The sequence below is a fragment of the Lepidochelys kempii genome, chromosome 18, assembly GCF_965140265.1.
Source record: "Lepidochelys kempii isolate rLepKem1 chromosome 18, rLepKem1.hap2, whole genome shotgun sequence".
NCBI lineage: Eukaryota > Metazoa > Chordata > Testudines > Cheloniidae > Lepidochelys > Lepidochelys kempii.
The window spans coordinates 2,381,007-2,404,827 of NC_133273.1; the positions used below are offsets into that span (position 1 = coordinate 2,381,007).

A 23,821-nucleotide genomic window follows, 5' to 3' on the forward strand; every position below is an offset into this window, starting at 1 on the left:
AGGCGTTCTCAAAGGCATTCAGGAAGTCATCTATGCCCTGGTCTACACTAGGACTTTAGGTCGAATTTAGCAGCGTTAAATCAATATAAACCTGCACCCGTCCACACGATGAAGGCCTTTATTTCGACTTAAAGGGCTCTTAAAATCGATTTCCTTACTCCACCCCTGACAAGTGGATTAGCGCTTAAATTGGCCTTGCCGGCTCGAATTTGGGGTACTGTGGACACAATTCGACGGTATTGGCCTCCGGTAGCTATCCCAGAGTGCTCCATTGTGACCGCTCTGGACAGCACTCTCAACTCAGATGCACTGGCCAGGTAGACAGGAAAAGAACCGCGAACTTTTGAATTTCATTTCCTGTTTGACCAGCGTGGCAAGCTGCAGGTGACCATGCAGAGCTCATCAGCAGAGGTGACCATGATGGAGTCCCAGAATCGCAAAAGAGCTCCAGCATGGACCGAACGGGAGGTACGGGATCTGATCGCTGTATGGGGAGAGGAATCCGTGCTATCAGAACTCCGTTCCAGTTTTCGAAATGCGAAAACCTTTGTCAAAATCTCCCAGGGCATGAAGGACAGATGCCATAACAGGGACCCGAAGCAGTGCTGCGTGAAACTTAAGGAGCTGAGGCAAGCCTACCAGAAAACCAGAGAGGCGAACGGCCGCTCCGGGTCAGAGCCCCAAACATGCCACTTCTATGATGAGCTGCATGCCATTTTAGGGGGTTCAGCCACCACTACCCCAGCCGTGTTGTTTGACTCCTTCAATGGAGATGGAGGCAACACGGAAGCAGGTTTTGGGGACGAAGAAGATGATGATGATGATGATGAGGTTGTAGATAGCTCACAGCAAGCAAGCGGAGAAACCGGTTTTCCCGACAGCCAGGAACTGTTTCTCACCCTGGACCTGGAGCCAGTACCTCCTGAACCCACCCAAGGATGCTTCCTGGACCCGGCAGGCGGAGAAGGGACCTCTGGTGAGTGTATCTTTTAAAATACTATACATGGTTTAAAAGCAAGCATGTGAAAGGATTACTTTGCCCTGGCATTCGCGGCTCTCCTGGATGTACTCCCAAAGCCTTTGCAAAAGGTTTCTGGGGAGGGCAGCCTTATTGCGTCCTTCATGGTAGGACACTTTACCACTCCAGGCCAGTAACACGTACTCGGGAATCACTGTACAACAAAGCATTGCAGTGTATGTTTGCTGGTGTTCAAACAACATCCGTTCTTTATCTCTCTGTGTTATCCTCAGGAGAGTGAGATATCATTCATGGTCACCTGGTTGAAATAGAGTGCTTTTCTTCACGGGACACTCAGAGGAGCCCGTTCCTGCTGGGCTGTTTGCCTGTGGCTAAACAGAAATGTTCCCCGCTGTTAGCCACGGGGCGGGGGGAGGGTTGAGGGGGTAGCCACGCAGTGGGGGGAGGCAAAATGTGACCTTGTAACGAAAGCACATGTGCTATGTATGTAATGTTAACAGCAAGGTTTACCCTGAAAGAGTGTAGTCACTGTTTTATAAAATGTATCTTTTTAAATACCGCTGTCCCTTTTTTTTCCCACCAGCTGCATGTGCTTCAATGATCACAGGATGTTCTCCTTCCCAGAGGCTAGTGAAGATTAGAAAGAAAAAAAATGCACTCGAGATGAAATGTTCTCCGAGCTCATGCTGTCCTCCCGCACTGACAGAGCACAGACGAATGTGTGGAGGCAAATAATGTCAGAGTGCAGGAAAGCACAAAATGACCGGGAGGAGAGGTGGCGGGCTGAAGAGAGTAAGTGGCGGGCTGAAGACAGGGCTGAAGCTCATATGTGGCGGCAGCATGATGAGAGGAGGCAGGATTCAATGCTGAGGCTGCTGCAGGACCAAACCAGTATGCTCCAGTGTTTGGTTGAGCTGCAGCAAAGGCAGCTGGAGCACAGACTGCCACTACAGCCCCTGTGTAACCAACTGTCCTCCTCCCCAAGTTCCATAGCCTCCACACCCAGACGCCCAAGAACGCGGTGGGGGGGCCACCGGCCAACCAGCCACTCTGCCACAGAGGATTGCCCCCCAAAAAGAAGGCTGTCATTCAATAAATTTTAAAGTTGTAAACTTTTAAAGTGCTGTGTGGCATTTTCCTTCCCTCCTCCACCACCCCTCCTGGGCTACCTTGGTAGTCATCCCCCTATTTGTGTGATGAATGAATAAAGAATGCATGAATGTGAAGCAACAATGACTTTATTTCCTCTGCAAGCAGTGATCGAAGGGAGGAGGGGAGGGTGGTTAGCTTACAGGGAAGAAGAGTGAACCAAGGGGTGGGGGGTTTCATCAAGGAGAAACAAACCGTAGCCTGGCCAGTCATGAAACTGGTTTTCAAAGCTTCTCTGATGCGTACCGCGCCGTCCTGTGCTCTTCTAACCGCCCTGGTGTCTGGCTGCGCGTAACCAGCAGCCAGGCGATTTGCCTCAACCTCCACCCCGCCATAAACGTCTCCCCCTTACTCTCACAGATATTGTGGAGCACACAGCAACAAGTAATAACAGTGGGAATATTGGTTTCGCTGAGGTCTAAGCGAGTCAGTAAACTGCGCCAGCGCGCCTTTAAACGTCCAAATGCACATTCTACCACCATTCTGCCCTTGCTCAGCCTGTAGTTGAACAGCTCCTGACTACCGTCCAGGCTGCCTGTGTACGGCTTCATGAGCCATGGCATTAAGGGGTAGGCTGGGTCCCCAAGGATACATATAGGCATTTCAACATCCCCAACAGTTATTTTCTGGTCTGGGAATAAAGTCCCTTCCTGCAGCTTTTGAAACAGACCAGAGTTCCTGAAGATGCGAGCATCATGTACCTTTCCCGGCCATCCCACGTTGATGTTGGTGAAACGTCCCTTGTGATCCACCAGAGCTTGCAGCACTATTGAAAAGTACCCCTTGCGGTTTATGTACTCGGCGGCTTGGTGCTCCGGTGCCAAGATAGGGATATGGGTTCCGTCTATGGCCCCACCACAGTTAGGGAATCCCATTGCAGCAAAGCCATCCACTATGACCTGCACATTTCCCAGGGTCACTACCCTTGATATCAGCAGATCTTTGATTGCGTGGGCTACTTGCATCACAGCAGCCCCCACAGTAGATTTGCCCACTCCAAATTGATTCCCAACTGACCGGTAGCTGTCTGGCGTTGCAAGCTTCCACAGGGCTATCGCCACTCGCTTCTCAACTGTGAGGGCTGCTCTCATCTTGGTATTCATGCGCCTCAGGGCAGGGGAAAGCAAGTCACAAAGTTCCATGAAAGTGCCCTTACGCATGCGAAAGTTTCGCAGCCACTGGGAATCGTCCCAGACCTGCAACACTATGCGGTCCCACCAGTCTGTGCTTGTTTCCCGAGCCCAGAATCGGCGTTCCACAGCATGAACCTGCCCCATTAGCACCATGATGCATGCATTGGCAGGGCCCATGCTTTCAGAGAAATCTGTGTCCATGTCCTGATCACTCACGGGACCGCGCTGACGTCGCCTCCTCGCCCGGTATCGCTTTGCCAGGTTCTGGTGCTGCATATACTGCTGGATAATGCGTGTGGTGTTTAATGTGCTCCTAATTGCCAAAGTGAGCTGAGCAGCCTCCATGCTTGCCTTGGTATGGCGTCCGCACAGAAAAAAAGGCGCGGAACGATTGTCGGCCGTTGCTCTGACGGAGGGAGGGGCGACTGACGACACGGCTTACAGGGTTGGCTTCAGGGAGCTAAAATCAACAAAGGGGGTGTCTTTACATCAAGGAGTATTTCAGGCAGGACTTCACGGAGGGTTCCAATAAGAAATGGTGCACCTAAGTTATCGTTCTTATTGGAACAAGGAGGTTAGCCTGGCCTCTGATTGATACATGGCTAGATTTACCTCGCTGCACCTTCTCTATGAGTGACTACAGTGTGACCTAGAGGAATGAGTCCCCTAGACAGGGGAGGGGGGGAAGCAAATGAGTACAAAACAAATCTGGTCTATTTCTTGTTTTGACCCACTCCATCTATCTTTTACATCTTTGGCTGGCAGCAGATGGTGTAGAAGGACTGCATGCCATCCACATCTCATGGCTGCTCGGCAGAAGATGGTACAGTACGACTGCTAGCCATCCTCATCTCTTGCCTGCCCGGCAGAAGATGGTACAATACGACTGCTAGTCATCCTCATCTCATGGCTGCTCGGCAGAAGATGGTACAGTACGACTGCTAGCAATCCGTATCGCCTGCCCGCTCACCATAAGATGGTTCAGTAGGACTGACTGCAGGACTAAAGAGAATGACCTGGTCAAGTCACTCCAAATTTAGTCCCTGCGCCCATGTCTGCCCAGTCGCTCCCAGCCGACGTGGCCAGGAGCACCTCGGACACGACGATGACGGCTACCAGTCGTACTGCACCATCTGCTGCCAGAAGGCAATGGGTTGCTGCTACTGTGTAGCGATGCCGTACCGCGTCTGCCAGCACCCAGGAGACATACGGTGACGGTTACCTGAGCGGGCTCCATGCTTGCCGTGGTATGGCGTCTGCACAGGTAATTCAGGAAAAAAGGCGCGAAACGATTGTCTGCCCTTGCTTTCACGGAGGGAGGGAGGGAACGGGGGCCTGACGATATGTACCCAGAACCACCCGCGACAATGTTTTAGCCCCATCAGGCATTGGGATCTCAACCCAGAATTCCAATGGGCAGCGGAGACTGCGGGAACTGTGGGATAGCTACCCACAGTGCAACGCTCCGGAAGTTGACTCTTGCCTCGGTACTGTGGAAGCACTCCGCCGAGTTAATGCACTTAATGCGCTTAGAGCATTTTCTGTGGGGGGACACACAGTCGAATATATAAAACCAATTTCTAAAAAACCGATTTCTATAAATTCGACCTTATTCCGTAGTGTAGACATACCCTATATCCTCCCCTTCCTTATACTGGGCCAGGACACACTTATCAAATCTCCATGCCGTCCTGGGTCCCCCATCACTCACCGCAGCTGGAGGCTTGTTGCTTCTCAGCCTGGCCAACTCCAGCTCACGCTGTCTCTGCTTCTCTCGTTCTTTCCATTCCTCCTTTAGTTCCTGCTGCCTCAACTCTAGCTCTTTCAGTTTTATCTCCCTCTCCCATTCCAGCCACCTCAGCTCCAGGGATGGGGAGCTCCGCCAGGAGGATCCCCAGCTGGCCGCAGGGGTCACGGTGCCCTCGGTATTCACTGGGCTCCTCCCAGACCTTCCCCTAGGCATAGATAGGAGGGGTCCCGGGATGCCCTCGGCAGCCGTCTGACCACCCGCAGCTGGGACAGACACTGGTGCCCGCCCTGCATCTGCCAGGCTGCTTCCCTCAGAGACAGGGATCGGTTCATTGAAGCGGTCCTCCTCCTCCAGCTGGGCAATCAGCTGTTCTTTGGTGAGCCTCCCAATACGCAGCCCCCTCTGCCTGCTCAGCTCCACCAGGTCGCTCTTAAGGCGCTGTCACGGAGTCCCTGGGCGATGCTCTGGAACTGCTCCCCATGAAGCCAGTCAGGACTCTGGGGTAGTCGCCTTTCTGTGAGCAGCCTGTCTGCAGAACACACAGCTTCCACCTTCCTGGGTCTGACCTCGGAGCATTCAGCATCCTCTGCCCCTCCGTGCGCTTCCCCCCAGCGAGTCCACTCAGGCGGGGCTCCTGGGGAAGCCAGAGGGTCCTGCACCCCAACTTCGCAGTCAGACGTGACTCTCAGCCAGCCAGTAAAACAGAAGGTTTATTAGATGACAGGAACATGGTCTAAAACAGAGCTTGCAGGTGCAGAGAACGGGCCCCCTCAGCTGGGTCCATTTTGGGGGGCAGTGAGCCAGACAACCACGTCTGCACTTCACTCCATGTCCCAGCCAGCCCCAAACTGAAACTCCCTCCAGCCCCTCCTCCTCTGGGCTTTGTTCCTTTCCCGGGCCAGGTGGTCACCTGATTCCTTTGTTCTCCAACCCTTTAGCTCTCACCTTGCAGGGGGGAAGGGCCCAGGCCATCAGTTGCCAGGAAACAGGGTGTCGGCCATTCTCTGTGTCCAGACTCCTGCACACACGGGCCCTCTAGGGCTCTGCAATGATCATACACCCTTACCCCACCACCTAGATACTTAAGAACTGCCTAGGGGAAACTGAGGCACCCCCATACTATTCAGAGGAAACATTAAGAAGAGTCCCACTTCATCACAGGCGCTCATTATACATCTTCCCGCTGGCCACTCGCAGGCCTGGGTGCTCTCAGCTCCCCATGGTTTCCAGGACAAACCCCTAGTGTGCCAGCCCTTCTCCAGGTCATAACCTCTCTCCCAGGGTCAAGCCGCAGACTCCTCTGCCACTGAGACTTCTCGCCATAGTGCCCAAGGGGAGACACAGGGCAGTGAGACCCAGCACGCCTCTGAGACACAGGGCAGTCACACCCAGCCACTCCCGTGCACCCCCCTGAGACCCAGCACCCACCTATGGCCTCCCAACACCCAGGGCAGTCAGACCCAGCACCCCCCCTGCACCCCGCAGAGATATGGCAGTGAAACCCAGCACCTACCGGTACCTCCCCAGACACAGGTCACTGAGACCCAGCACCCCCGTAACCCACTCACCAAGATACCCCCTACACTGGGCTGTTAAACTGAGCACCCCTCTATACCCCCACCCTGAGACACAGGGCAGTGAGACCCAGCATCCCTCTGTGTCCCCCCAAGACTCAGGGCAGTCAGACCCAGCACCCCCAACCCACTCCCCGAGACACAGGGCAGTCAGACCCAGCAACTCCCGTGCACCCCCCTGAGACCCAGCACCCACCTATGGCCTCCCAACACACAGGGCAGTCAGACCCAGCACCCCCCTGCATCCCTCAGAGATATGGCAGTGAGACCCAGCACACCCCTAACCACTCACCAAGATACCCCTGTAACAACATGGGGGGTTTTCTTGGTTGTTCCTTGTTTCCTATGGGGGGGCTTTCTGGGTTTGCATGCAGAGGGAGTGGGACGTAGTGTTCCTGGGTGTTACTGGTTTAACAAGGGGATGGGAGAGGGAGTTTGTTGTTACAGAGGACCAGCCAGGGAACTGGGGACCCCAGCTGATGGCCTGGAGCATGGAGACCCCAGCGACTGGTGACCCAGAGGCCCAGCTCAGTCGCAGCCGGTTCTGGCCAGCAGGAGAACAAGGACTGTGAAGAGAGGACCCCTGGGGACCTGACCTGCTGGTTCCAGCCAGAGGGGCGAGAGGGCAGATGAGAGGAGGCCCAGGCGACCCTGTTTCCTGTTTACCTGGAGAGAAGACAATGGACAGAGGAGGGGTGGGGGGTAATATCAGATTCCCAGCTGGACAGCAGGGGGGTCTCTGGGCTGGAGAGAGGGGGCAGGCAGAGCCCCCCTGGATGCAGGGAGATTTGGATGTGCTGTGCTGAGGGAGGCCAGGCCTGAGGGTCCTGAGAGTTTCCTGGGCTGTGTTCAACACTCAATAAACCTCCTGTTTTATGCTGGCTGAGAGTCACTCTGGTCTAGAGAACAGGGTGGCATCATCCCCTTCAGGGGGTGGAGGGCCCAGGGGTCCAGGGCGAGACCCAGCACCCCCTGGTACTTCCCCAGACACAGGGCAATGAGACCCAGAACCTCCTAACCCACTCACCAAGATACCCCTTGTGACGCAGCAGGGAGGGGGGAGTGTTGACCTGGGAATGTGCCCTGGGGATGGGAGACCTGAGAGCCTGTCCCCTGAGCCGGGAGGGGGAGGGGGAGGTGACACCTCTGCCCAGAAATGTGAACAGAGGCTGCAGGAGGGAGCCTGCTGGGGGGGTTTAGTTTCAGTTTGGTGCTGGGGGGTGGAACGCAGGGAGCCCCAGGGCTGGGGTCTAAGCTCCCTGCCCCCCAGAAGGACTTGACTGAGGGGTCCTGGTTGTACCCACAAGCTCTGTTTCAGACTGTGTTCCTATTGTTCAATAAACCTTCTGTTTTACTGGCTGGCTGAGAGTCACAGTGAATTCCAGGAAGAGGGGTGCAGGCCTCAGACTCCCCCACACTCCATGACACCCCTACACTGGGCTGTTAGGCTGAGAACCCCTTACACCCCCACCCCAAGACACAGGGCAGTGAGACCCAACACCCATCATGTACCCCCTCAAAACACGGGGCAGTGAAACCCAGAACCTCTCCTGTACCCTTCCAAGACACAGGGCAGTGAGACCAAGCACCTGCCCTGCACCTCCCAACCCCGAGAAATGAGGCAGTGAGACCCAGCATCCCCGTATGCCCCCCAGAGATAGAGGACAGTGAGACACAACACCCTCCTGTACCCCTACCCGAGACACAGGGCAGTGAGACCCAGCACCCCCGTATACCCCCCAGAGACACAGGGCAGTAAGATCCAGAACCTCCCCTGTACCCCACCCCCCGAGACACAGGGCAGTCAATGAAGCACCCCCCTAAACTCCCCTCCAAGACATAGAGCAGTGAGAACCACACACCCCCTACCTCCCCGAGAAACAGGGCAGTGAGACCCAGCACCCGCCATACCCCCCTGAGACATGGGGCAGCAGACCCAGCACCCTCCACTACCCTCCCTCCGAGACACAGGGCAGTCAGACCTAGCACCCGTAAACTCCCGCTCCAAGACACAGGACAGTGAGACCCAGCATCTCCCCTGTACCCCCCCCCACGAGACACAGGGCAGTCACATGCAACACCCCCCTAAACTCCCCCTCCAAGACACAGAGTAGTGTGGACCAGCACCCCCCGTACCTCTCCGAGACACAGGGCAGTGAGACGCAGCACCCGCCCTGTACCCTCCCCGCGAGACACAGGGCAGTCAGACCCTGCACCCCCTTGATCCCCCCAAAGACGCAGGGCAGTGAGACCCAGCACCTGCTCTGCACCCCTCGAAGACACAGGATAATCAGACCCAGCACCCGCCCTGTGCCCGCCCCGCCCCCGCGAGACATGGGGCAGTGAGACCCAGCATCCACTCTGTAAACCTCAAAGACACAGGGCAGTAAGACCCAGCACCAGCCGTACCTGCTCCCAAGACACAGGGCAGTGAGACCCAACACCCGTTCTGTACCCCTCCAAGACACAAGGCAGTCAGACCCAGCACCTCCCTAAAGCCCTCCTCCCCGAGACACGGGGCAGTGAGACCCAACACCCACCATATACCCCTTCGAAACACAGGGCAGTCAAACCCAGCACCTCTCCTATACCCCTCCAAGACACAGGGCAGTGAGACCAAGCACCCGCTCTGTACCCCTCCAAGACAGAGGACAGTCAGACCCAGCACCTCCCTAAACTCCACGCCCCCGAGACAATGAGCAGTGAGACCCAGCAACCCCCTGCGCCTTCCCTCAAGACATAGGGCAGTGAGACCCAGAACCGCTCCCCAGCACCCCTCCGAGACACAGGGCAGTGAGATGGGATGGGATGGGAACCTGGGAGGCAGTGACCATGAGAAGGTCGAGTTCAGGATCCTGACACAGGGAAGAAAGGAGAGCAGCAGAATACGGACCCTGGACTTCAGAAAAGCAGACTGTGACTCCCTCAGGGAACTGATGGGCAGGATCCCCGGGAGAATAACATGAGGGGGAAAGGAGTGCAGGAGAGCTGGCTCTATTTTAAAGAATCCTTATTGAGGTTACAAGAACAAACCATCCCGAAGTGTAGAAAGAATTGTAAATATGGCAGGCAACCAGCTTGGCTTAACAGTGAAATCCTTGCTGATCTCAACACAAAAAAGAAGCTTACAAGAAGTGGAAGACTGGACAAATGACCAGGGAAGAGTATAAAAATATTGCTCGGGCATGCAGGAGTGAAATCAGGAAGGCCAAATCACACCTGGAGTTGCAGCTAGCAAGAGATGTTAAGAGTAACAAGAAGGGTTTCTTCAGGTATGTTGGCAACAAGAAGAAAGCCAAGGAAAGTGTGGGCCCCTGACTGAATGAGGGAGGCAACCTAGTGCAGGAGGATGTGGAAAAAGCTAATGTACTCAATGCTTTTTTTGCCTCTGTCTTCACGAACAAGGTCAGCTCCCAGACTGCTGCACTGGGCAGCACAGCATGGGGAGGAGGTGACCAGTCCTCTGTGGAGAAAGAAGTGGTTCGGGACTATTTAGAAAAGCTGGACGAACACAAGTCCATGGGGCCGGATGCGCTGCATCCGAGAGTGCTAATGGAGTTGGCGGATGTGATTGCAGAGCCATTGGCCATTATCTTTGAAAACTCTTGGCGATCAGGGAAGGTCCCGGATGACTGGAAAAAGGCTAATGTAGTCCCCATCTTTAAAAAAGGGAAGAAGGAGGATCCTGGGAACTGCAGGCCAGTCAGCCTCACCTCAGTCCCTGGAAAAATCATAGAGCAGGTCCTCAAGGAATCAATTCTGAAGCACTCAGAGGAAAGGAAAGTGATCAGGAACAGTCAGCATGGATTTCCCAAGGGCAAGTCATGCCTGACTAATCTAACTGCCTCTATGACGAGATAACTGGCTCTGTGGATGAGGGGAAAGCGGTGGACGTGTTATTCCTTGACTTTAGCAAAACTTTTGATACGGTCTCCCACAGTATTCTTGCCAGCAAGTTAAAGAAGTATGGGCTGGATGAATGGACTATAAGGTGGTAGAAAGTTGGCTAGATTGTCGGGCTCAACGGGTAGTGATCAATGGCTCCATGTCTAGTTGGCAGCCAGTATCAAGCGGAGTGCCCCAAGGGTTGGTCCTCAGGCCAGTTTTGTTCAATATCTTCATTAATGATCTGGAGGATGGTGTGGATTGCACCCTCAGCAAGTTTGCAGATGACCCTAAACTGGGAGGAGAGGTAGATATGCTGGAGGGTAGGGATAGGATACAGAGGGACCTAGACAAATTAGAGGATTGGGCCAAAAGAAATCTGATGAGGTTCAACAAGGACAAGTGCAGAGTCCTGCACTTCGGACGGAAGAATCCCATGCATGGCTACAGACTAGGGACCGAATGGCTAGGCCGCAGTTCTGCAGAAAAGGACCTAGGGGTGACAGTGGACGAGAAGCTGGATATGAGTCAGCAGTGTGCCCTTGTTGCCAAAAAGGCCAATGGCATTTTGGGATGTATATGTAGGGGCATTGCCAGCAGATCGAGGGACGTGATCGTTCCCCTCTATTCGACATTGGTGAGGCCTCATCTGGAGTACTGTGTCCAGTTTTGGGCCCCACACTACAAGAAGGATGTGGAAAAATTGGAAAGCGTTCAGCGGAGGGCAACAAAAATGATTAGTTTCAGAGTAGCAGCCGTGTTAGTCTGTATTAGCAAAAAGAAAAGGAGGACTTGTGGCACCTTAGTGACTAACCAATTTATTTGAGCATGAGCTTTCGTGAGCTACAGCTCACTTCATCGGATGCAATGATTAGGAGTCTGGAACACATGACTTATGAGGAGAGGCTGAGGGAGCTGGGATTGTTTAGTCTGCGGAAGAGAAGAATGAGGGGGGATTTGATAGCTGCTTTCAACTGCCTGAAAGGGGGTTCTAAAGAGGATGGCTCTAGACTGTTCTCAGTGGTAGCTGATGACAGAACGAGGAGTAATGGTCTCAAGTTGCAGTGGGGGAGGTTTAGGTTGGATATTAGGAAAAACTTTTTCACTAGGAGGGTGGTGAAACACTGGCATGCGTTACCTAGGGAGGTGGTGGAATCTCCTTCCTTAGAAGTTTTTAAGGTCAGGCTTGACAAAGCCCTGGCTGGGATGATTTAGTTGGGGATTGGTCCTGCTTTGAGCAGGGGGTTGGACTAGAACCTCCTGAGGTCCCTTCCAACCCTGATATTCTATGATTCTATGATTCTATGATCCAGCAAACCACATGCACCCCCCCGAGATTCAGCACTCCCCTATGTACCCCAGATACACTGGGCTGTGAGACCCAGCACGACCCCTGCATCCCACCGAGACCCAGGGCAATGACACCCAGCACCCCTCCGAGACACAGGGAAGTCAGACCCGGCAACTCCCGTGCATCACCCCAAGACCCAGCACCCCTCTATGGCCCCCCGACACACAGGGCAGTCAGACCCAGCACCCCACCGAGATATGGCAGTGAGACACAGCACCCCCCGGTACCTCCCAGACATAGGGCACTGGAACCCAGAACCCCCCTTAGCCACCCCTGAAGACACCCCCTACCCCCCCCCCGAGACACTAGGCTGTGAGACCCAGAACCCCTCCTTTACCCCACAAGACACAGGGCAGTGAGACCCAGCATCCTCCCTGTACTCCCATGAGACGCAGGGCAGTGAGACCCGGCAACTCCCGTGCATCACCCCAAGACCCAGCACCCCTCTATGGCCCCCCGACACACAGGGCAGTCAGACCCAGCACCCCACCGAGATATGGCAGTGAGACACAGCACCCCCCGGTACCTCCCAGACATAGGGCACTGGAACCCAGAACCCCCCTTAGCCACCCCTGAAGACACCCCCTACCCCCCCCCCGAGACACTAGGCTGTGAGACCCAGAACCCCTCCTTTACCCCACAAGACACAGGGCAGTGAGACCCAGCATCCTCCCTGTACTCCCATGAGACGCAGGGCAGTGAGACCCAGCACCCGCTCTGTACCCCGAAGACACAGGGCAGTCAGACCCAGCACCCTCCGTATCCCCATGGGACACAGGGCAGTGAGACCAACCACCCCCCCCGTACCCTCTGAGACACAGGGCAGGGAGACCAAGTACCCCCCGCCCCCCCCGCCCCATCCCAGTACACAAGGCAGTGAGACCAGGCACCCCTCTGAGACTCAGGGCAGTCCAACCCAGCAACTCCTGTGCAACCCCCCGAGACCCAGTACCCTCCTAGGGCCCCCCAACACACAGGGCAGTCAGACCAAACACCCCCTCTGCATCCCTCCGAGATATGGCAGTGAGACCCAGCACCCCCCGGTACCCCCCAGACACAGGGCACTGAGACCCAGTACCCCCCTAACCCACTCACCAAGACACCCCCTACACTGGGCTGTTAGACCAAGCAACCCCCTACACCCCCACCCCAAGACATAGGGCAGTGAGACCCAGCACTCCCCTGCATCCCCCTGAGATATAGCAGTGACACCCAGTACCCCCCCGTACCCCTGCAAGACACAGGACAGTCTGATCCAGCAACCCACATGTACCCCCCCCCCGAGACGCAGCACGCCCCTATGGCCCCCAGATACACTGGGCTGTGAGACCCAGCACCCCCCCGTATCCCTCCAAGAGACAGGGCAGTCAGACCCAGCACCCTCCCTGTGTCCCCGCACCCCGAGACACAGGGCAGTGAGACCCAGCACCCCCCCGTATCCCTCCAAGAGACAGGGCAGTCAGACCCAGCACCCTCCCTGTGTCCCCGCACCCCGAGACACAGGGCAGTGAGACCCAGCACCCCCCTGTGCCTCCCCCGAAGACACAAGGCAGACAGACCCAGCACCCCATTAACCCGGCCCCCGAGACACAGGGCAGTGACACCCAGCACCCTCCAACATGTCCCACCCTCTCCCTCACCCACCCTTGGAGAGACAGGGCAGTCAGACCCCTCATTGGCTGCCCCTGGACAAGTCTCTTTTCTGTGTCCCGCTCATGGGTGCCCAGAGCCCTGCAGTGGGGCTGCGTCCGGACCACCCTTTGATGGGCATTTTCAGAGCAGAGCAAATGAGTGCAGATCAAATGGAAAGGACCCTCTGCCCCCTGGCCCAACGCCTCTGTGTGGGAAATGCTCCACCCCCCTAAATATTGCCCACGTGTATATTGCTCTCTGAACACAGCCCATTAGGCTCCCTGGGAATCCCAGCCCTGGGCTAAGGAGGAACTGACCTGTTCTTCATGGTGGGCATCTCTGGAGAGCTCTGGTTGGACGAGTTCTCCGACTTGGGCTCCTGGGACATGTGGCCGCTGTCAGGTGTCTTCTGGGGGCCTGCTGTGCTCTCCCTGTGAGAGGCACCGGGGACATACTTGGACCAGGGCAGGAGAGCCATGCTAGCTGCTGGGCAGCTCTCATCTCCAGCTGCCCTCCCAGGGGGCACCAAGATCTTCCAGCCCATAGCACGGCAGGGCTGGATTGGTGACTGGTGTCCCTGTCCTCACACCTGGTCTCCCCTGGGCTCAGTGCCAGCCGCGATGCAGCACAAACCCCCGGTGTGGCCAGGCTGGCCTGGGCCTGGCAGTGCGGGAGCTCCCGCTGCTTGGTGGCATCCCCACTCCCCTCGGGGTCTAATCCAGGCTGAATTCCAGGTGAATTCCAGGCAGCTGCCCTCAGGGGAGAGCACATGCCCAGCCCGTCCTGCCCCTGGCAGTCTGGCCAGGGGCCAGGCGTGTCTGCTGGGAGCAGCCTTGGAGAGACGGAGCCGCACAGCGAGGTGCCACAGTGGAGGCTCTCTGTGCTCGCTGGGACAGCCCCTCCCTCCTCCTCCCCATCACCGCTTGGGGCTCTGCTTCCCTGCCCCCGCTGTGCCCTGTCACCCAGCCGGCTGCCTCCCATTGGCACGGGGGCAGCACCACGGGGCTGGGGCAGGGCAGGCAGGAAGGACCCAGCTGTCTCTGCCTGGGGGTGGGGGTGAATGGAGCTGGTCCTCCCTCTTGCAGGTCTTGGCGCCCCTGCTCCTCCCCTGGCATGGCTTCACCCACCTTTTCTCCTGCACCTCCTGGATGTTCTCGATGCCGATGGCGCTGCTCCGCCTGGGGCTGAAGGGCCCTGATTTCTTCCGGGTTGGGCTCTTCCCAGGAACAATCAGCGACTGGAAAAGGTTTGATCCCATCAGCCAGACAGTCCTGGGAAGCCCACAGGGGCCCAAGCTGGGGTGGGTTGGACTTGGACCAAGGGCAAAACCAAACTGGAGCTGGAGCCAACCCAGCAAAGGGCAGGCGCCCCCATCCCGAGGGCTGCTCCCCCAACAGCATTCGCCAGGGCACCAGAGTCCCCTGCTTAGCCAGGTCCCACGGTTACTGCTCACACACATCTACCACTCGGGAGCCCTGTGGGCCACCAACGCTGGGCATCGGGCTCAGGGCCTCCTCCAGCTGGAGCCCCATCAGAGCGCCAGGGGCTGGGTGGAGAGGAGGAATTCGGCGATGACTCTGCCCCATCACATGGTGCCAGCTGCTAGCCATGGGGCAGAGACCGGGGCTGGGCCGGGCTGATGGGGTCTGGGGGCCTGATGCTGTTGGGGAGTGAGCGTCTGTCAACTGGAGAATGCTCAGCACTTGGGGGGCACTGCTGGGGGGCCTGCACCATGCCAGAGGGGCTGGAGGGGCAGCACCTCGCAGACAGCGTGGCCTCTCAGCCAGGCTTCCTGACATGGGGAGAGGTGACCCATGCCTGTGGGGCACTCCAGCACAGCTTGAAGCAGTCACAGCCCTTTGCAAAGCCCTGTGCCCACCTCTGGCACCTTTCACCTGAGGATCTCCAAGCACTGCACGGACTGGAATGAAGCCCTGTGAGGAAGGTACCGTCACCCCTCTTGTACAGGTGGGGAAACTGAGGTACAGTGAGAGGATGTGACAGACAGGAGAGGAACACAGGAGTCTGCACTCCCATGCTCCTTGCTCTAACCACTGGCTTGCACTGCCTGCCAGCTCAGGCAGGGCCATGCACAGCGGCTGTGTCCATAGCTGGATCTCTCCTTGGAACCCAGCGACACTGGCTGGGGGCAGGGCGGGGAGCAGTGGGGGTCAGGCCAGGGGCCAGTCTGGATTGACCCCAGTTATGCAGATCAGAGTGCAATGAGCAGAGGGGCTAGCCCAGCTGGGGACCCAGTCGTGTCAATGAATTAACATTGACACGCCCCCGGCCAAGGTGAAGGGAAGGTGTGGAGCCACATAGGAACAAGCAGGGCTGGGCTGCGGGCAGTGAGGGCACCCGCCTCCTGCTGGCTTCTCAGTGGGCAGAAGGCTGCCTGCACTGGGGTTAGCCCAAGCGATCTATGCCAAGAGACTCCTCTGGAGTCAGCTCAGCTCCAGTGAGCTCGGCTTCACTGCAGCATAACTCTCCCCGCCATGGCCGCGCTGGCTGAGCCGGGGGCTTGTCGCATTGCAGGGGGCTGGGCTGGGCCGCTCTGTGAACACCTTCCCCGTGGATAGCAGGAAAACGTGTCTGTCCTTCCAGGCACAGCGGGCATGGTAGGAAGCTCTGGCAGACTGGCACCACTGACCGCTAGCTGCATCCTCACTGCGAGCACTTGCGGTAGCAGCTGATGAGTGATGCTCACTCAAGTTGTAGTCTGTACCCACCGGGTCAGCCACGGCACAGCGTGTATGGAGGGAGAGGGAGGAGTGTGACGGAGTGGGAAAGTTCTTAATGTTTTCTCTGAATACTGGATGGATGCCTCAGTTTCCCCTACGCATTTCTTAAGTATCTAGGGGTGGCGGGATAAGGGGGTGTGATTGTTACAGAGCCCTAGAGGGCCAGTGTGATGGTGTCTGCCCAGAGAATGGCCGACACCCTGTCTCCTGGCGACTGATGGCCTGGGCCCTCCCCTGCAAAGGGGCCAACTGAAGGTGTTGGAGAACAAAGAGATCAGGTGGCCTCCTGGCCTGGGAAAGGGACAAAGGCCAGGGGAAGGGCTGGAGAGTTTCAGTTTGGAGCTGGTTGGGAAAAGGGAGGGAGACCCAGACCTGGGGTCTGGGCTCTGGGCTCCCTACCCCCATGATGGACCTGGCTGAGGGGTCCTGTTCTCTGCACCTACAAGCTCTGTTTTAGACCATGTTCCTGTCATCTAATAAACCTTCCATTTTACTGGCTGGCTGAGAGTCACGGCTGAGTGAGGAGTTGGGGTGCAGGGCCCTCTGGCTTCCCCAGGAGCCCTGCCTGTGTGGACTCACTGTGGGAAGTGCACGGTGGGGCAGAGGAGGCTGAATGCTCTAAGGTCAGACCCAGGAAGGTGGAAGCTGTGGAAGCTTCTTGCCCTGCAGACAGGCTGCTCCCAGAGAGGAGGCTCCCCCAGAGTCCTGACTGGCTTTGTAGGGAATAGTTCCAGAGCATCGCCCGGGGACTCCGGGACAGGGGGCAAGGCTGGTGAGAACACAAGTTCACTCTGCAGTGAGGCCAGGCCCGGGCAGAGGGCTGGAGGGGGAATTGCTCCACTTTGCCAGGCCTGAGGAGAGGAAAGGCCCTGAGCTGTGAGGAAGGGAGGCAGCTGCAAGGGCTGGACACTGCAAGGCGTGGAAGGCGGCATGACCAAGGGTCTTTGGGGTGCCAATACCCAGGCAGGGGTGAAGGCAGTAGGTGCCATGGAGGCTGACACGCCTCTCTCCCTACCCGATGCCCCGAACTGCCCAGCTGGGATGCCCTTCATGCTGGGATGGCAGCCAGGCCCAGCCAGCCAATGTCCCCACCACGGCCCAGCTACCCCATCGCATGTACAGGGCTGGCTCCAGAAAGGAGAGGGGTGCAGGGAGGGGAGGGAGGGAGAGAGAGAGAGAGACATCAACCTCTTCTATGGTTCCTATCCCTATGGCGCTGCCTCGACGTCCGCACCTACTTGGCGCTTTTCCAGGGACAAGCAATGACTGGTAAGCAGACAGAGGAGAGAAGCAGAGCAGGGTGGGGGGAGAAGAGAGGGGGGAGAAAAAGAGAAGAGAGTCATGCAAAAAAAATGGCTTGACCATCATAACAAAGGGCTCGTTAACAGCACCCCGTAGCTGCCCGTCGCTGGATGCGCATGTGGGTGTCCTGGAGGGCTATGCGGGGAGACACTGTACGTGTGGTGGGGATCCCCACTGAGCAGCTACTGGCGCTGGATGGTGGATTTGGAGTTGGCAGCTCTCATGGGAAGGTCTGGGGCGAGCTGTGGGACTTGCACAGTGGGGAGAGAGGAGGGTGGGTGGGGAGCAGCTGGGAAAGGGGGCAGAGCTGTGGGACACAGCAGAAAGGGGGCTAGCTCAAGGCAACTTTTGCAGACAAAAGCAAATTCCTCCTTGGACCCCGCCCCGGGCAGGTCAATCTCTCACAATTGGGGAAACAAAGGCACAGAGGAGGCCATGGTTTGCCTAAGACTACACCACAAGTCAGTGTCTGAGCCAGGGATAGAACCCCAGACTGCTGGCACCTCTCCTTCCCTGAGGCCCAGCCAACGATCCCTGGGCACCAGGGGGCTCAGCTCCTGCTGTCCATGGCTTCCCGTAGGAATAGGGTGACCAGATGTCCTGATTTTATAGGGACAGTCCTGATATTTGGTGCTTTTTCTTATATAGGCACCGATTACCCCCCACTCCCGTCCCGATTTTTCACATTTGCCATCTGGTCACACTATGTAGGAGCAGGAGCCCGTGCTGGGGGACTGGCCATTGCCACGCTCAGCACAGCCATGGAGCCCGGCGTTCCAGAGCAGTAACACCAGCAGGCAAATTATCCACCCTGAGGGCGGCCCAGTCTCCTTCCCCGCCAAACTCTGAGGCCTAGATCCTCCTTCGGAGGCACATGCACGTTTAATGCAAACAAGCCCTCTTTTGCCCAGCGCGCCCAGTAGCTGGCACGTCCCTTGCATCCCTCAGACGTTGTCTGGCTGCTGCCCTCACCGATCTGAGCCAGGGCCACCACTGGACAAGGGGGTAGCCACACAGGAGGGTAGGAAGCTGGGTGCTGGATTGTAAACTGAGCTGGAGTGCAGTTCAGCGGCATGGCCACACGATGACGCCAGCACCTAAGAGCTTGGCAGCGGGCTGGTTCTGAGGACTGGGTGAACTCACCCACATCTTGAAGCTAGTGCTTCCTCTTCCTGCTCCCAGAGGGGATTGCCACCGGTGCTTTGCCCTTCCTAGCCCCTTCCCTCCGGGATCTCCATGCACTTTGCAGGCATCAATTAATATGCCTCACAGCCCCCACTCTCTCCCTGGAACAGATGGGGAAACTGAGGCACAGAGCAAGGCTATGACTCACCCCACGTCACAGAGCCAGTCAGTGACAGAGCTGGGCAAGGAACCTAGGAGTCCTGACTCCCAGCGAAGCACGTGGCAGAGCTTCCACTGGTTTCACTGGGGCAGGGCAGTGCCGCTGCAGGGATGGCAGAGCCATGGGACCCATATGGGCCCACCCCTTCCCCGCACCCACTCCATGAAGACACTGCTGCAAACAGCAATGTTTCCATGGAAATAAAGGGCTGGTCCTGGTCCCTACCGTCGTCAGAGTCCAAGGAGACCTCCCACCAAGGCCTCCCAGCCCCACCCTACCTCCAGCACACACAGGAATTCGCAGCCTGCTCCTTTGATTTAAATGGCAGCTACATTTCTACGCAAATGAAGTGCAGCCCCTGGGCTCTCGGTGGGTTGCCAAGGCAGTCCTGGGTTACACATAGCCTTGGCCTGTTGGAAGAGGTCAGGGCTGCCCCTCTCTTGGACCTGCTTCCTGCCTCCAGGTCTCTGTTGGCCAGCCACCAGCTAGGCAGTAATGCAATGATCAAAGATCCTCCTGGCACCGCCCTGGGAATGCTGCGAGGCAGGATCCCACTGCCCCCACGAGCTCTGCATGGGAACCATCCCCCAGTGCCCCTCCTGCAATGAGAGAGGGCTGGACAAGGCCCCCCTCTGTGATGCTGGAGCTCTGGCTGCATCGAAGGGAAGGGGGAAAGGACAGGTGTGGTTGTATGGCTGTGGGGGCACAGAAGGGAACAGGTGGGAGACGGGGGGTCAGAGGGGACTGGGTGGGGGCTGGGACAGAGGAATGGGGGGTTTCACTGTGGCAGTCACTCATGTGCCCAGAGAAGGACCCCAGGGCCCACACACGTTTTCCCATCCTCAGCGAGTCCGGGCTCTGTGCTGCCTGATGCTGCCCTGCAGGAGGCTGAAGGGTCTGGGGGCAGGCTGGGGGGCCCAGCACTGAATAGGGAGCAGTGGGGTGGGGAAGGCAGGGGCAGCAGGGCTGAGGCAGAATTAAAGCCAGGCACAAGGAGAGGAAATGGGAGGCCCATGGCAGTGAAGTGAGCAGGGGGGCCCACAGGGAGGAGGGGGAGAGAGATGCGGGGAGGAGGGATGGGGTGGGTCAGGTGGAGCTGGGATGGAGCACAGAGCAGGGAGTGGGGTCAGGTTGGGGGCAGGGCTCTGAACAGGGGGTGTGGTCAGGGCTCACAGCAAGAGGTGGGTCCAGAGTAGAGGCGGGGTCAGATGCACAGGGCTTGGAGCAGGGGGTGGGGCTCAGAGCGGGGGTGGGGCTCGGGGCAGGAGGGGGTCAGACAGGCGGGGCTCAGAGCGGGGGTGGGGCTCGGGGCAGGATGGGGTCACACAGGCGGGGCTCAGAGCGGGGGCGGGGCTCAGAGCGGGGGTGGGGCTCGGGGCAGAAGGGGGTCAGACAGGCGGGGCTCAGAGCGGGGGTGGGGCTCAGAGCGGGGGCGGGGCTCGGGGCAGGAGGGGGTCAGACAGGCGGGGCTCAGAGCGGGGGCGGGGCTCGGGGCAGGAGGGGGTCACACAGGCGGGGCTCAGAGCGGGGGCGGGGCTCGGGGCAGGAGGGGGTCACACAGGCGGGGCTCAGAGCGGGGGCGGGGCTCGGGGCAGGAGGGGGTCAGACAGGCGGGGCTCAGAGCGGGGGCGGGGCTCGGGGCAGGAGGGGGTCAGACAGGCGGGGCTCAGAGCGGGGGCGGGGCTCGGGGCAGGAGGGGGTCAGACAGGCGGGGCTCAGAGCGGGGGCGGGGCTCGGGGCAGGAGGGGGTCAGACAGGCGGGGCTCAGAGCGGGGGCGGGGCTCGGGGCAGGAGGGGGTCAGACAGGCGGGGCTCAGAGCGGGGGCGGGGCTCGGGGCAGGAGGGGGTCAGACAGGCGGGGCTCAGAGCGGGGGCGGGGCTCGGGGCAGGAGGGGGTCAGACAGGCGGGGCTCAGAGCGGGGGCGGGGCTCGGGGCAGGAGGGGGTCAGACAGGCGGGGCTCAGAGCGGGGGCGGGGCTCGGGGCAGGAGGGGGTCAGACAGGCGGGGCTCAGAGCGGGGGCGGGGCTCGGGGCAGGAGGGGGTCAGACAGGCGGGGCTCAGAGCGGGGGCGGGGCTCGGGGCAGGAGGGGGTCAGACAGGCGGGGCTCAGAGCGGGGGCGGGGCTCGGGCAGGAGGGGGTCACACAGGCGGGGCTCAGAGCGGGGGCGGGGCTCGGGGCAGGAGGGGGTCACACAGGCGGGGCTCAGAGCGGGGGCGGGGCTCGGGGCAGGAGGGGATCACACAGGCGGGGCTCAGAGCGGGGGTGGGGCTCGGGGCAGGAGGGGGTCACACAGGCGGGGCTCAGAGCGGGGGTGGGGCTCGGGGCAGGAGGGGGTCACACAGGCGGGGCTCAGAGCGGGGGTGGGGCTCGGGGCAGGAGGGGGTCAGACAGGCGGGGCTCAGAGCGGGGGTGGGGCTCGGGCAGGAGGGGGTCACACAGGTGGGGCTCAGAGCAGAAGCAGGCCCGGCAGGGGTGCGGGGATGGTCACACTCACTGTGCCCGCGGTTTTGGCCATGTCCGGGTTGCTGTGGCCGAAGCTGCCGCTGTGGCTGGTGGACACCGTGTTCTGTTTCTTGCTGCTGAGGCCCATGGCGTCCATGGACTGGCTGCGGCTGCGGATCACACGCTGGAAGGGAATTCAGTCACTGTCACTCGCTGCCTGCCCCACGGCAGCCCTGCACTCAGGGCTGCCAGCCCACAGCCGCCGGCCATCCCTGGGCCCAAGCAGAGAGCTGCAGCAGGCTGGAGGGGAGAGACACTGGGACACGCTCCGGGGAGCAAGGAGGGGGTCGTGGGGAGCAGAGCCTGAGACAAACCCCATCCCCCAACACTGGGCTCCCCTGGACAAATGGCAGTGGGTGGTGGCATGCGCTGGGCCTGTCACCTCGAGCATGGGCTATGCTGGGTGGGACCGGACCATGAGCCAGACCCTGGCAATGGAGAACTCTTGATGCTCCAGAAGAAGGCAAAAGCCCCCTTCCCACTAATGTACGTTGCAAGGGGTGCTCATGGTGGGCCAAGGGGTTCCTGCCTGACCCCTGCAGCAACCAGCTGCTGTCCTATAGCCTGAGAATTGATAACCTGCCGCCAGCCTGCGTGAATGGCTGTGGGATAACCCACTCACTGGATGTGGCCTATGAGCCCAGGCAACTCCACACAGTGACTTCTCTCCTCGAGCACAGTGAGTTCCTAGTCGCTCCCCAGGACCCTCCCACTGTCCCCACTCCCCAAGGTACCCGTCTGCCTGCTGCGCCAGCCCCCGCAGCACAGAGAGCATGAGCAGACTGGAGGGGCATTGCCCAGCTGTGGGGGACAGTAAAGCTGCCCACTCCCTGCTGCAGGCTTCCCAGTGCTTGTACCAAGGTCCCAGCCCAGTGCCAGCCCCATCCGAGCAGCTCCTCTTCCCAGCCCCGTCCTAGGGCGCCTGCCTTTCCCCGACACCTCCAGCTGGGCTGGGGCAGGCTGGCGGCAGCTGGCTCAGCGCTGGGACCGGGCAGGGAGGAGATGGGGGCAGGTGGCATATCCGGCTCCTGGTCTGGGGCTGTAACTAGCAGAAAGGAGCACTGCACACTTCAGTTCACTTGTACGTCGTTGGGGGGATGCTCAGGACTTGGCTGGCACAGCCTGGGACATGTTTCACTTTCCTGTCCCACCAAACAAAGGAACCCACAAGCCAACACGGCTAGTGCCGAGAGCAAGGATTGGCACCAGCAGTCCTGGCTTCCACTCTCAGCTCTGGAAGGGATCACGTCTAGTGCTCAAAACAGGGCACTGGCAGCCAGGACACCCTCCACGCCGGAAGGGAGTAGGGTCTAGGGCAGCCAGGACTCCTGGGTTCTATTCCCAACTCTGCCTCCCTGTGTGACCTTGAACAAGTCACCGAGGCTGGTGTTTTCAAAGCTGTGGTGATCCCCTGGGCATTGGGCACCCAACTCCTTCAGCCCCTTTCAGCCACAACCTCCCAGTGCCCTGATCCCCCTGTGTAGGAGTGGCCCCACTGCCCAGAGGGCTGCGATCCTTCTGCTGGGCCTGCCTGGAGGCAGGTGCCATGGCTGAGCCCTCACGAAGGGCTGTTTGCCTGGAGGAGCTTTTGCTGCAGCAGGGTGAGACAGGTGGCAGCGTGGGGGGCTGGCTGCCAAGCAGGGCAGGCGGGCGCACTGCCAGACTCCGCCCCAGCTCCAGTGCTGTGCTCCATGGTGAGCGAAGCATGCAAGCACCATGCCGGCGGGGTGCCAGTCCCATGCAAGGGGAAGACTCAGACAGGTGCTTGCCAGCCAGGCTGGGAGGGAGACAGACGTGGGGAGGGGGGAGACAATGGGAGTCCTGCTTATTAGTGCCCCCTGCTGGCTAATATGGGGAGCTGCGGATGTGCCTGAGAGTCAAGGGACGACACTATACACCTCACTGCTAGTCTGCAGCCACGTCCCCTCCCCGTCCTTGGCTAGGTCTGTCCCTGTGCCAGGGGCATGCAGGAGATGGTGCAGCTCCCATGAACCCACTTAGTGCAGGCTAAGGCCTGTGGGCCAGAGCCAGATTCACCCTCGTCCTCTGTGGATGTAGGGCTTCCCTAAGAGCTGACATTCCCCTTAGGTCCCTGGGAAGCAGCTGGACACACTTCTCTACCCAACTCGTCCAGGCCAGGTCAGCAGGGCTGGGCAAGTCCGTCTGCACCCCATGCGTCACAGCGCTGCTGGGAACTTAGGTGTGCCCCCTGGGCCGGGCGGGTAGGAGCAAGAGTTCCCCGAGGTGAGACCCAGACAGCAAAACTGATGAGCAAACTCAGCACACCGGCCACTCACAGGCAACTCTGCCAGAGGGAGCATTGAGCCCTCTGCAGAGATGGCTGGGCCCCCAGGTCAGCCTGTGATGTGGCACTCCATTTGACTTTATGAAAATATGCTAATGAGTGTCAATATAATACTACTAGAATATGCTCCATGCAAAAGGTCTCCTGTAAAGAATCATTACAAAGCTTATA

General features: G+C 58.8%; 1 protein-coding gene across 17 annotated transcripts in view; it reads right to left on the reverse strand.

Moving 5' to 3' along the window:
* Positions 1–23,821, reverse strand: part of RAP1GAP (RAP1 GTPase activating protein) — a 185,431-nt gene that overhangs the window by 15,872 nt on the left and 145,738 nt on the right. For 14 of the 17 annotated variants that reach the window (XM_073316419.1, XM_073316415.1, XM_073316427.1 and 11 more), the window contains 4 exons: positions 21,338–21,469; positions 17,383–17,460; positions 14,581–14,690; positions 13,771–13,884 (listed from right to left, as the gene is read on the reverse strand). In XM_073316419.1, coding sequence (XP_073172520.1) covers positions 13,771–13,884; positions 14,581–14,690; positions 17,383–17,460; positions 21,338–21,469 — 434 coding nt within the window. The remainder of the gene's footprint in view (positions 1–13,770; positions 13,885–14,580; positions 14,691–17,382; positions 17,461–21,337; positions 21,470–23,821) is intronic. The other 3 variants (XM_073316416.1, XM_073316428.1, XM_073316426.1) reach the window with 1 other exon arrangement.